The sequence below is a fragment of the Drosophila arizonae genome, chromosome 2 (assembly GCF_054131065.1).
Source record: "Drosophila arizonae isolate 15081-1271.41 chromosome 2, UAZ_ARI_1.0, whole genome shotgun sequence".
Lineage (NCBI taxonomy): Eukaryota > Metazoa > Arthropoda > Insecta > Diptera > Drosophilidae > Drosophila > Drosophila arizonae.
Window position 1 is genome coordinate 23,082,119 of NC_142922.1, and position 14,254 is coordinate 23,096,372.

Here is a 14,254-nt window from a genome sequence, read left to right on the forward strand (position 1 = left end):
TTATATGGCCGCTGCCTGTTATTGGTGTATGGGTGACACACACAAACACACACACACACAGAGCTACGTTAAACTACCACATAATAAATGTGCTCGTTGCTCTCTCGCTCAGTCGCTCTCGCGTTCGGCTGTTCGCTCTCGCTTTGTGCCGAGCACAAATATACTGAGGCACCCTCACACACACACACACACACTGGCAGGCAGAGATGTTGTATTTGATATTGTGAAGCAGAAGCAGAATCTGAACTGAGGCAGGCCAACGTAGAAAACAGAAATCAACAGAAACCGTTAGTTGTATTCTAGACGTCGCGTCGGCCGCACACGCGCTGCTCCCCCACAGCGCTCAAAAGCCAACGCATTTGAAAAACAATTGTAGAAATCGCCGAGTCGAAAAACCAAAAGCAAAAAGAAGTATCTCAATCTCAACGCGCAGTGTGCACCGAACCACATTCGAAATTCAAAAACACAAATAGTGCCCATATTAAATAAAATCAAACAAAAATAATGTTTTCAATCGGAATATAGTACAACAAGTAAATACAAAGAAAAATAACAAAAAAAAAAAAAAAACAAGCTGCTCCAATGGCCGCTACACGTGTGTGCTTAAGCAAACCTTTCTAATCGAACCCAGATCCAAAACACTTGACAACAAAAGCTACCAATCGAACCGTAATTAAAGCAAAACACACCAAACTTGTGGAACACAGAAAGTGCAACAAAAACAACAACAACGACAACAATAACAGCAACAAAAAGCATTCCAATGTTGTCCTGTTTGGCGCCATCGTCTACACGTTTTGGCCAAGAGGATAACATTATACAGCAGAGCATGCCATCGTCCACAGCCTTCTCCATGCAGTGTAAGTCCAAGCCAAACCAAGATCGCAAAAAAAAAAACTTCAGAATCTTGCGATGAATCATCTCCATCTCAATTGTCTAGAAATTCATTTTGCATTATCAGCGCGATGCAATTGAACTTTGTCTGAGTGTGAATACGCTTCGTCTATGTGTGTGTGTGTCTGTGTGTGTGTGCTCCAATTCATTCAACTTTTGCAAAACGCGCCAAAAGCCAATCAAATCTATGCCAAGCGCTGCTGCTGCTCAGTGTCAATGTCAAAACATTTCCAATGAAACGCCGCCATTTTTCAGCAACTGTGTGGTCCCCCAAACAGAAATTCACCTTAAACGAGTAAGCGACACAGCAAAAATATAAGTAAATAACAATAAAACAGACAGAGAGAGAAACAGAAAGAGAGAGAGAGAGAGAAGGAGCGAGAGCGATCGAATTTCCATGCGCTTCGCCTCCTACGCCAAGGCAGCTCAAGCGCTTGCTGCCTGAGCTCATCGAGCCCGATCGCTCCTTCAGCACAGTCGAGCGACCACAAGCGAAGCGCTGGCTATGCAGGCGCTGTTTAATCACCTCCCAGCTACAGTCTTGAAAATAAACTCCTATGAACGACACACACACACACACACACACACGCGCGCGTGCGAAGCAAGTAAAAAAGGGTTTCAGCTAAAAAATATTGAATTGCTATGCAGAATTCGAAATGCTCTGATCGGCATATTAAAAAGATTTCAAATGAAAGCCAATTGTATTTCTTTACATTATCAGTATAAGAAATATTATTTACATTTTCATTTGTTTTATTTCTTATAAATACTAGTTCTAGTTCAGAGTTGGAATATGAATATAGAAGATATGAATGAAAATAGTTAAGAGACCTACGGGTTGAAAGGGAAACCAATTGCTTTCATAGATTGTATCATTAAAAATAGTAATCCATTAAATATAATAATAGTTAATATTATAAAAAATATATATATATTATTAGCTATTGGATGACTAATATGCTAGAGAGCTAAAGCAAATTGAACTAATTGAACGGGAGCTGAGAGCATGCAATGTGTATATTATTTATCTTATCTTATTATATTACTAATAATATATTATAATAATATTATCATCTTTATAAATCGTATATAATTATTTTGATTTATTAAAACATTTAACATTATTAGTACATTTTTTGAATTGAATACAAAAATAATAGATTCATTTTTTATTTTTATCTCTTTCACTAATTATATAGTTTATTATACCATAATATAATATTATGCCCTTCTTATTATTGTATTCCAATAATAGTTATTTCAAACTACAATTAAATATTTAAATATATTTTTAGATATGAAAAACCAAACCTTGAAATTAAATGTTTTATTTACATATTTGTTAAACAACTTTTTACATATTTTGCGACTTTTAGTATTATTTAATTGTATTGTAATTACATTGGAACGCTGCCTTATAGAGGGTCTTACACAAACTTTGCAGCTGCATCGTGTAGAATTCATTTATCTTTTATGACTTTATAATTTTGTCAACTATATCTCTCTTTTGTTGAATTAATATAGTTAATACATGAAAAAAAAAAACTGTTACGCAAAATTTTATAGTTTTAAATTGAAAAAGCTTGTGCCAACTAAAAAATTAATTTGCTAAAAATTCTAATTTCTGAATATTTTCAAAACTATAAAACTATAAATTTATAATATAAATTAAATTCATAGATATAAAGAAATATATGATGTTATAAACATATTATACAGTTCTTACTTATAGATATGCAAAAATATATAAACAATAGTTTTGTTAATTGCATTTCTAATGCATTTCATATTACGTATTTATTTTTGCATATTTACATTAATTTATAGTATAGAATTGATTAAAAACTGTTTTTACTATTGATTATTCAATAAACTAAATCAGGCAAGGGAAATACTAGTGTAGTCTAGATGAGCCTTTACTATTGTATTATATACAAAGTACTCAAAGATATCAAGTTGAATTTACCTTTGCTTCGAATTAATATTTTTTTTCTTCACTTTTATATTTTCTTACGCGGGTGCTTCAAGAATATAAAAAACGCAAAAAGACTTTTGTATATCGTACGATTTTTGCTGCGACCAATTGCAAACGCATTCGAATTTGATTTGTTGGCAGCCGTTGGCAGCGCGTTGCCTTGGCCGAGAGTAAGATGCGATTAGCTGCTGTAGGTGGGCAGAGGCAGCAGCCGAGACAGGTGGTGCGGCAGGTAGGCAGCTAACAGCGCAATGGCTGAGAGTCAAGTGCTGGCGCCTCCTACAACATCAACGTCACCACCATTCACACAAACACAGCCACACACACACATATATATATATAGAGAACACACCACACACCTGTGTGACATGCGCACGCGAACAGGTAGAACACGTCGAAACTGTCTCCGTCTCCGTTCCACTTGCTGAAAACCCGGCTAAACCTGTTCGAGCTGCTGCCGGGCAAATGGCAGCGGTTGGGTTCCATTGATTGATTGTGTGGTTGCAATATGGGAATTTCCCATACTGAAGACTTCCATTTCGGTTTTCTCGAAATCCGAATTCAATTGATTAAACAGCCAATCCAAGTGTAAACAAAACATTAAACTGTCAGTGGGCGAAGCTCATCAACGCCCCGACTAAAGTGAAGGTGTTAACAAATGCACCGCAGCTAGGAAAATTCATTTAAAATAGCTTCGATTTTATTTGGTTGGCAATGGGAAATGGGAAATGGAAACTGGAAAGCGTGCTACGAAAATGAGCTACAAATTTATGGCGCAATTTCATTATAGCCACTGCCCACGTTCATGTCTCACGACTCACGACTCACGTCTGTGTCTGGGTGCCAGTCTACAAGCATATTCACATTCACATTCACACTCGCATTCACACTCACATTCACACTCACTTTCACATGTGAATTCACATTTCAAAGCTGTGACAATTAATAAGCAGCGCTAAACATACGGATTAATTGCACATGTTCGCAGTGGAGGGCAAGGGAAAGGGAAAGGGAAAGGGAATCACTGCATAGCTAAATAGCTAAAACGAGGGCAGTTTCTTAACTTGTCAGCTATTGCTATGATTTATTAGCCTTCCCTGTGATATGCCATAAATCTGAAAATGTTGCCATTTACAATGATTGATTTCAGCCAAAGCATTTAGAGAATCTTTAGAAAGATGCATTGCAATAATAGATGAAAACATTTGAATGAAATTCGTTATAGAAATATACGAGAATGTTGGCCATGTATTGGTTGTTGTTAATAATGATAATATAAATAATAATATCAAACGAGAAAACTTTAAAACATAATAAAAGCAGAATATCTTAAGATGTCTTAAATAATAGTATAAAAATAAAAAATAATATAATGATAAATAATTATAATACATTTAATAATAGATATATTTTTTAGGAATCTTTATTAGTGTAAGAAAGTTTGAAAAGGCTCTTAAGTCTGTCAATAAGTTAAGTCTGTAATAAAATATTGTATATACACATATACAAAAAACAAGTAAGAAGGCTCCAGTCGAGACTGCTCGACTAGGAGATACCCTGAACCCTCCAAACTGATATTCTAATCATTCTGGACTTCTTTTATGCACACATACATACACATGCACGTATAAGCACGCGCTTTGCAAACTGCGCAGCTAGCAGCGGCTGCGCTTGGGCTGCACTGCAGTGTGGGCAATATAACGAGAATTTATTTGTTGAATAATTTCTTTTGTAGACATACGATCTTAATGAAACTTTTAGAGCGTAATCATATGGCTTAAATGTGTGTACATTTCAAAGCACAAGTCTCTAGTACTTGAAATGCGTTTTTTACAAATTGGGGGCGAAGGGGGCGTGGTATCCAAAATCTGTAAATTACAAAATCTTTGTATCCATTAACTTTATATACAACGCAAATTTGAAGTCTCCAGGTCTAAAAGTGTTCAAAATAAGCTGAAAAAACATTGTCGATTTTTCGATTATTCTCGATAAAAAAGTTATCGGATGAGTTATCGAAAAAATAAAGCAAACTTGTACTGCCTATGGTATACACGAGTATGCTTGCCAAATTTCAGCTCTCTAGCTCTTATATCTTCTGAGATCCTTTTGCTCATACGGACGGACGGACGGACGGACGGACGGACGGACGGACGGACAGACGGACAGGGCTATATCGACTCAGCTCGTCGTCCTGATCAAGAATATATATACTTTATGGGGTCTGCGATGATTCCTTCTGCCTGTTACATACTTTTCACAAAACCATTATACCCTGATTTCCCATTTTCAATGGGTTCAGGGTATAAAAAAAAAAAAAAAGTTATAGGAATCTCATTACAATCTTTTATATTGTCCTAACTTTTCCAAGCTTATGCTGTACTTTCTTAAGAATTTAGATGATTTATATGAATCTTAAAGTGCAGATATTTTTTGCTAAATATACATATATCACTAGATTCTAATTTACCTATTTTGCTATAAATATTCGTATACTTGGGCTATATCTTATTTTTTTAATTTCTAAATTTTTCGCAAAAATCTGTATTTTTCCCCATACTTTTTCTATAAATCTATCTATATTTTAAATACTGTCAATACACTGAAATAATTTATATAGAAATTTTTATAGCACAATAAAATTTGATAATCGACGCAAGATTTAAGAAACAACTCTCGGTCGCCCGTGCGCCAGGCCACACAATAAATTATAATTTATGGGCATTTAAGTAGCGGCCCCTGCGTTTCTTGCCGTGTAAAGTGGGCCGTTGTAGGTGGCAGGCGGCAGGCGTCTAAAAGCCAACAGAAAATGGGCGCAGCTAATCGATCGATCAGGCACAGGTTGCCCCATATGCTTATAAGAACTACTACACACAGATACAAAGAAGACACGGCTGAAGATACAAAATGTATCTTTGCTTCGCTTTTTTTCCGGTTGTTTGTTGTTTGTCTGGGCCGCCTTTTGATGTCACTGGGCAGCTGCGGCCTCGATGTGTATTAATCGCTGCTACATTGAAAACGCTGTTCGCTGCTCGCTGCTCACTGCTCGCTGCTGCTCGCTTCTCCCTGGCCTCGGCCCGCTCTCTTCTCTGGGCGAAACTCGTTTGGTTTTTTTTTTTTGGGCGTGTGTTTGTCGCGTTTCGAAATTGCTCCAAAATGTCATAAATCAAAAATTTTGTTAGCCCAAAACACCAGAGCTAAAAACCTGTCTGTCTCCGTGTTATCACCTACACACAAATTATGTATTTGGTAACGCCCCTCCCTCCCCCGACCGACGATACCTGGCATTCGGTCTGCCTCGTGCAACAGTAAATCAATGCTGAAAGCTCTGCTAATTTCTTGACGTCCAGCTTTATATTCTCATATATGTTATATGAACACGATTTGGTTGTTGGTTTTTGGTTCTTGTTTATGGAAATTGTTGCTTGTTAATATAATATTATGATTATATTTTTATTTACTTTTAACTTGACAGAATGTTTCGGCCACTTCCTGTAGTTTCTAGGCCAAGCAAATCTGCATAAATTTGTCGTGGACTTTGTCTACATATTTTGTATTAATAATAATAATTTTATAATGCATACAATCTATTCTGCTCTTAAATATCAGCTTAATATAAGAACATTAGATAGTTGTCATCAAAATGTATCGTGTTATCGATCAATTATCGATTCCTATATTATCGATTCCTATATAAATTGTTAGCGAGTGAAACTTCTATAGTCTCTTCATATTTCATGCGAGGGCCCTACACATACTTATCGATTTACCCACTTATCGATAAGCCAACCTAATTTCACTATTATCGATTGCTATTTCCTTCTGCCTCTTCACATTTCGTGCTTGTTCTTCATTTACTGTTTTGTTTGGTTTTTCATTAAGCAAATCTTTGGGGCATATTTTCAACACATCCTCTGGACAATGCTGGCTCGTATCATTTATCTAGGCAGACGCTTGAGTCGATGCGACTTGACTCGGCTGGGCTTGCTGCGCTGTTAATTAATCATTTTGGGATGTCAGTGAATGTCAGTTTTATATGCTGGTGCTGTCGGTGCTGTCATTTATATTGTTACCAGCCTCGTGCTAGGCTAGAGTCTCACGTTGACATACGCTCCTGTCTGCTGTCTCCTGGATGCCAGCTCCTGGCTCCTGGCTCCTGCATAAACCTGAAGCTGAAGCTGCGTCTGGTAATCGAAATTAAACAAACTTTCGCCCAACTATTTGCGAGTGGCTGGCTGCAAAATGATTAATTTGAACAAGCGCAGTTAATGCCTCAAGACAACTTGTTTGCTTAAGCACAGACACTAGACTGATCGTATCTAAATAGATGTCTATGGGTGTGTGTGTATCTGTGTGTGTGTGTGTGCGATTGTCTAGCAACATTTTTGAGCAGCTGCCAAGTGCTGTTGCTCTTGCAAATACATTTTCTATTCATTGTTTATTGTAAGCGCCTTTAAAAAGCTCAATTGGAGCTCTTCAAGCACCATAAATCAATGGCCAAAAGGTACTCTGGATATTTACTTTGATATTCTGCAACTGCCATGGCTGCTCCTGCTCCTACTCCTACTCCTGCTCCTGCTCTTGCTGCTGCTGCTGCTGCTGCTGCTGCAACCTGCCGCAGCTTTGTGCAAATTATTTGCCGCATTTTATTTTATACTTTTTGCCAAGCAAAAATTGTTTGCCAATATTTTTGTTTTTATTTGTGCCCATTGCTGTTGCCTTTGTGCACACAATTGAAACAAAGATAACTTTGAAACAGTTGTAAAGTGAAAATTGCACGGAATGCTGCACAGCCCCAGTCCCCCACTCAGCCCCTGGCCTCCACCCAGCTCCTGTCCCCTAGCCAGTGCCAGGCTCAGCGCCTCCAAAATGAAAAAAGCTGCCGAAAAAAATGTTCGTCTCTTTTTTTTGGTTTTACTTGCTTATTTATTTAATGCCAGCCACACGACGAGACAACAACGCCAAAAAAAATATATAAAAAAGAAACAAAATTTGCCAAAAAGTAACAAAAAAACAAGCGAAACAAAAATCGTGGCGCAAACAAAGCGAATGCGACCAACCCAAAAGGTGTAGCCAAAGGGCTTGCGAAATTGCAACAGCAACAGCGGTGGAGGCAGGTGGGGCAGGGGCGTGGCACAGCAGCCGTAGAGTGCTACGGCCGGTTGGAGTCGATATTCAAACAGCGCTTAACGGTTGCCAGGCACAATTTAACATGTAAACGATTTTTGTTAACTGTTCCCAGTTGCCAGAGACGAGGAGGGGAGCAGGGGGAGAAAGGGGCATAGGGCCAGGGCAGAAGCTGCATTGGTTACACTCTGATTGCCGTTCAATTGCAATAAATTTCACAATAATTGTTAAAAGTTGAAAGCAAACCAAAAAAATAGTGCAAGAAAAATAAACAAAAGGCAAGAAAAACAAAAAATAAAACAAATATTAAATGCATCGATACATTTCACTTGACTTTTATGCATTGCACTGAACACAGAAATTTATTATGCTCAAATATTTCAATTAGCTGACAAAATGAATATAAATTCATTTGCTAAATGTAAATGGCATTGTTAATACAATCAAATATTAGCAGAAAAGGTTAGAAAAGCATTTAATTACTTATTAAATGAAATTTATTAAATGAAATAGTTGATTGGAATAAATTCATTAAATTTTGTTACCATTAACATGATAATTTCTTATAATTTACTTTAAGACTGTCCTTTATTTTTTATTATTTTTTAATAAATATTTTTGTAAATTATTAAAGATGAAAATAATAAAAAAAAAAAACAAATTCATAAAATTTATTCAGAATAATATTAGGATATAATTTTATATAATTTATTATTTTTTTTTTTTTTTTCAATAAGTTTGTGATATTAAATTTTGTTTGTTTTTAAACGTTTTAGGGATTATATTATTTTTATATAACTATTTCTTTATATATTTATTATTATATACATTTTTTTCAATTTTTTTTTTGTCCACTTATTTATATTAATTTTTTATTACTATTATTATTATTATTATTATTATTTTATTTATTTATTTATTTATTTTTTTTTTTTTTTTTTTTTTTTTTTTTGATTAGATTTATTTTTCATCATTTTATATATTTTATTTCTTTGTATTTATTTATTAATAGTCTGAAATAACTCAATCGAATCTTTGGAGAATTAATCTCTTATATATGTATGTATGTTTATATGAGATTTACCTTAATTTTGTGCATTTATAGAAGTTTACTGCAAGCTTTTATTGTTGCTTTAAAAGATATCTCTGAAATAATTGATTAAGAAAACTTTCTGCCAATTGCTAATCTCAGCTGTCAGCTATGCCCTGCGCAGCTGTTGCAGCTATGCGCTTCCCCTTGAAGTTGGCATATGTATGTATATATGTATGTATGTATGTATAGTATTTTTACATATGCTTTACATGGAGGCATATTTCGTTGGTGTAATTGCAAGCGAACGCCTACGCAGCGAGCAGAGTTTTTCAAGGTAAATCACAAAAATAGAGTGCGGCCAGAGAGCACATATGCTGCACTGAGGACACACACATGCCCAAGCAGCAGCCGCAGCAGTCTCAGCAGTCTCAGCAGCATCAGCAGGAGTCAGTGACGGACACGGCTCGGTTGGCTATTAAAATTTCACACTCAGCAAAGCAAATGCTACAAATAAAATAAACCTGGCAGTCAGCTGAAGCAGCAGCAGGAGCAGAGGCAGAGGCAGAGACAGAGACAGAGGCAGAGGCTACATCGCCAGCTACTCGCAGTGCGCTGCACAAATAAATAAAAACCAAGTAAAGGGCAAAATGCGTTGGCTACGTTTTGGCATCTACTCCCTTTGCAGTGATCGCAGCGCTATTTATAGCTGAAAACGGAGCGACGACTGCAGCGACTCCAGGCACCACCTTTGCCATTGCCACGCAGCAGTTCTCTTACCTAAGCCACCTTTGTGCTCACACACACACACACACACACAGATACTAGGCACATATATGTGTATGCCTCTGCCTCATGCACCTTTAAGTGCCCTATGCGAGTTCCAAATTTAGCACGCCTCGGCGATTATTACTTGGCATTTGAGTCGGGGTCTTTTGCGTTTTGGGCATATGTTTTTCATATGCGGCTCAAGTGCCACTTGAGAACGGACGGACGGACGGACGGACGGACAGTCGGGACAGGCAGTCCGTGAGACAAACCGAGCAAGAGTTGAGCCCACGCCCAGCGTTGCCAGATTGCTGTAAACTTTCGCACGGCATTTGCTTTCGTTTCTAGCATTCGATTCCCATTCCGTTATTGGAGCCATTCGCACCTAAACAATTGCCGGCTCATTCCCAGCGGTTTACATTTACATGCCAATTAATCGCTAAATCAACAAATTAAGTGAGGTGTCGCTTACATTACGCAATTAGCCTAACTACCACGCCCCCACTCCTCTCTCTCTCTCTCTCTCTCTCTCTGTTTATTGCCATCTGCCATTTGCAGCTAATTTTATGCGAAATTTATTTAATAAATATGCTAAAAATGTTGACTAGCTGCAAATGAGTTGGTGCTGCTGCTGCAACGAGTTGTCTCTGTTTATAATTAAGTGCTAAAAATTTTATGTTTATTATTTACGGGCAAAAGCTGAAAAAAAAATCTAAAAAAAAAATTAACTCAGCCAGGCGATTGTCATTGAAAGCGGCGCCACCTGTCGGCCATTTGTCTGCAACTGCGTCAGCGCTTTAGCAACAACAACAACAACAACAATTAAACAATTAGAAATGTCTAAAGTAGCAACAAATTTCCTTACCTGAGTTGGAAGAAAAAAAAAAGAAAAAAAACTTAAATAAATGAAGAAAACAAAAAATGTATAGAAAGTGTCATCGGTTTACATTTCGGGCGGATCCGGTCCGATACGGCCCGGCCCGGCCTGGCCCGGTGTTTGACAAGCGCCTGTCATTGAAATATTAAAAACACTTTAAAATCTGACAGCCAAATGAGCATGAGAAATGTTCCATCAGATGCGAGCGCTGCGGCGCAGGTAAGAGCTGTCCGCCAGCAACCGCCGGCCATAAATTAAACGTGAAACGCGAAAGGCGAAAGGCAGCAGCATTGAGAGAAAAGTTGGCCAAATCAAATGAAACGAAATAAATAAATTTGCATTAGCCGGGCTTAGCGGAAAAATGTCTGGGCTAATAAAAGCTGGCAATAAAAAGCACATAAAATTAGTTGGACGCACAAAATACCGCAACAGCAGCAAATGTATCTGTCGCCACAGCACACACAAACACACACACACACATACACACAGAGAGATGAAATTGTTTTTATTATTGATTTACGCTGTTTTCCCCCCACCCACATATACAAATTATATATATTATTTATAATAGCCGTCCCCTTTCATGCCGGCACTATTTTCGGCTGCGCGTGTAGCGGCACACACAGGTGAAGCAGTATTGACACCAATTCCTTAATTCCATTCCATTTTGTTTCTGAATTGAGTTGAGCAATCCGAGCCACACGGCATTTCATGAGCTCCAATCGCACGACAAGTCTAATATTATATTCTTTATTGTTTTAAATGTTGCTATTGTTGTTCTTGTTGTTGTTGCTGTTGCTGGTTTGGCATTCGTGCGACATAAATTTGTGTGCAGCTTTCATTTCACATGCTGTCAAAATATATTTTGCGCCTTACGAACTGTCAAAGCAATTCCCACCGTTTCTTACACTGATTTCTATTTTCAATTTTATTTCAAAGTCCATAAAACTTGGCATTTTAATAGCAATATATTTAGCTTTAACCATTTAATGCAAATAAACATTTATTTCTGTTTAAGCAAGAATAAACAACGAACTTTTAAGCCTAGCAGCTGTCAATGCAGTCTAAGCTGCTTTTAGCAGACGCTCAATATGTTAATTAACATTTCCCTGCTAAAGCTTGTAGCGATTAACAGCGAACCAATTGAGGCTGTTATCTTAAAAGAGTTTGCTATTAGTTAACAGCGCACTGCTAAAACAAGGAGCTTTAACAGGTCTCTAAAATATTTGGCTCTAATACCGCTAAATATCAATATTTTGCGCCTTAGAAGTGTTTTAGCCATGGAATCGTGCTCATAAAAGACATTCCATCAACCAGAAAATAGATTAAGATACATAGCAGATATTCTTTGATGAACTCTCCATCTCACCGTCTCTCTCCCTCACTCTCTTACACTCTATAGACTATATATGTATATGTATAAAACACTATCAATCAACTTCAATTGGCCTGCGTAAGCGCCAAATAGTTGGCCAGCTCAACAACAACAACAACACGAAACACTAAAGCAACAATTGCAGAGCAAAACAAACAGAAAACATTTGATGCGACTATCAAAATTCGTTTGAAATCTATTTGGTTTTTTTTTTCACATTTCACAAATTGATATTAATTTGCAGACACTTTCAATACCGTTGAGAACGGAAAACAAATATGCATGCTGAACGAGCAGATACCTTATAAATCAAAGATGCACTTGATAAGTTGCAGATAATTGAATTTATTTGAATTTGATCTATTCACTCCCCAGTCTCTTGCTGCTGTTGAGCATACCCCTGCCTACGCACTTTTAGCCATTACAGGGTATACGAAATATAAGTGTAAAACGCGAAACGGCTTTTTCCACGTTGCGTTAATAATTTCTGTTATGAAAAATTGATTGAACTAAATGAGCTGGTGACACACTTGTTGAGTGTTGACTGTCGCACACAAGCACACACGCACACACACACATACATATACGTGCACACGCAGACAAACAGCGTCAGAAACCCCGCCATTATGTTGATGAAAAAACCCATAAAATTTGTTTGGTGTCTTAATATGCTGCTTTTTGTTGTTGTTGTTGCTGTTGTCGCTCTTATTGTTGTTGTTGTTGCTGCTTCTCTTTGTGGCTCAAATTTTTAACAACTTGCATATTTTATTAAGATGAGCCGAATGGCCGACAGATTCATTTAATAAAAGCGTCATTAAACGAGCAGCAAGAAATAAATTTTCCGAAAATTATTAACTGAAATTTTGAACGCGACCAAAAAGTGCTGTAATACAAACAGCTGCTGTCTGTTGTTGTAGTAGTAGTAGTTGTTGTTGTTGTTGTTTTATACATATTTATTTATGTTTTTTAATGGCATTTAGAATGGGCGCAAAGTCGTGAGTTAATGTGGAGCCCTAATTAGAGCGATTAGCATAGGTAATGGGGCAGCCGCTGAAAGCCGTCATCAAAAATGCCATAATTCCCAATTACTTTAGGCACTTTAGCTGACTGTGCCCGCATGTGAGAGAGAGAGGGATGTGGGGAGAGAGAGACTGAAATCAAATTGTATCTGAATCAATTAACTGCGTAATATCAATAAAACGAAAAGAATTTATAGAGGAGCGACTATTGTGAAAGTGAAAATGCCAAGGGAACGTGCAACGAACTCTGCTTTAGATTGCGCTTGATTGTGGGGAACAAGAGAGAGATACAAAAAAAAAAAAAGGAAAAAAACAAACTATAGATACAGATACATTTACAGCTACAGCTACAGCTGCAGCCACAGAAACAAGGTATGCCAGCGCACAGAGCCATTAATTTAGCTGCACATACGAGTGCCCCTATGAGCGGCGTCTGTCTGCAGGCGGTTAATTGGCTTAAATTAAGGTAGCGATCAAATAGCAGCAGCAGCAGCAGCAGCAGCAGCAACAACAAAGACTCCCATTGTGAGATACACACAGCGAAACTCCATTTTGTACCTTGCAACGTGCCTGGGCCCAGTCGCAGATACAACAAAGTTGCTTATTTACCAAGCGGCTCGGCGGCCATAAGTATCTCACACACACGCACACACACAGAGACATTTACCATGTGCGTGTGTGTGTGTGTGTGTGTGGCAATTGGCTGACCCTCGGCATCGGCAACGGCATCGCCAGCGACGTCGTCATTGAACAAAGCAATCTTCGAGATACTTTTGCTTTTTATTTTGTTGTTGTTGTTGTTTTGCTTCTTCTGCTGCTTCTTTATTTCGTCTGCTGGCTTCCACGTTCTTTATGATCTCCTTTTTCGCATGCTTGAACGCTTTTTTAAACTGATTAAGTCGACTCTTCAGCCAATGTGTGCGTGTGTGTGTGTGTGTGTGTGTGTGTGTGAAAACCAGTTCCACTGTTTTCTTTTTCTGCTTTTGATTGGCGTATGAGATCATCGCCTTTTACGTGGAAACGTTGCGTGAAGGCAACCACAATGGCAATAAACCACTCGGCTCGACGGTGGAGCAGTGGTTGGGGAATCAGGGCTTTGGCAGCGGTAAAGTTGATTTGCCACGAAATTAAAGTTGATCTCCAGCCGGAGTTGACTTCGGCCACACGGCAACAACAACACACGCAGATCGCT

At 37.8% G+C, this 14,254-nt stretch overlaps 1 protein-coding gene across 1 annotated transcript in view; it reads left to right on the forward strand.

Moving 5' to 3' along the window:
- The first annotated feature begins 248 nt into the window (after positions 1-248).
- Positions 249-14,254, forward strand: part of zfh1 (Zn finger homeodomain 1) — a 33,403-nt gene continuing 19,397 nt past the window's right edge. The window contains exon 1 of the mRNA XM_018015600.2: positions 249-860. Within this exon, the coding sequence (XP_017871089.1) occupies positions 764-860 (97 nt within the window). The 5' untranslated portion in view covers positions 249-763. The remainder of the gene's footprint in view (positions 861-14,254) is intronic.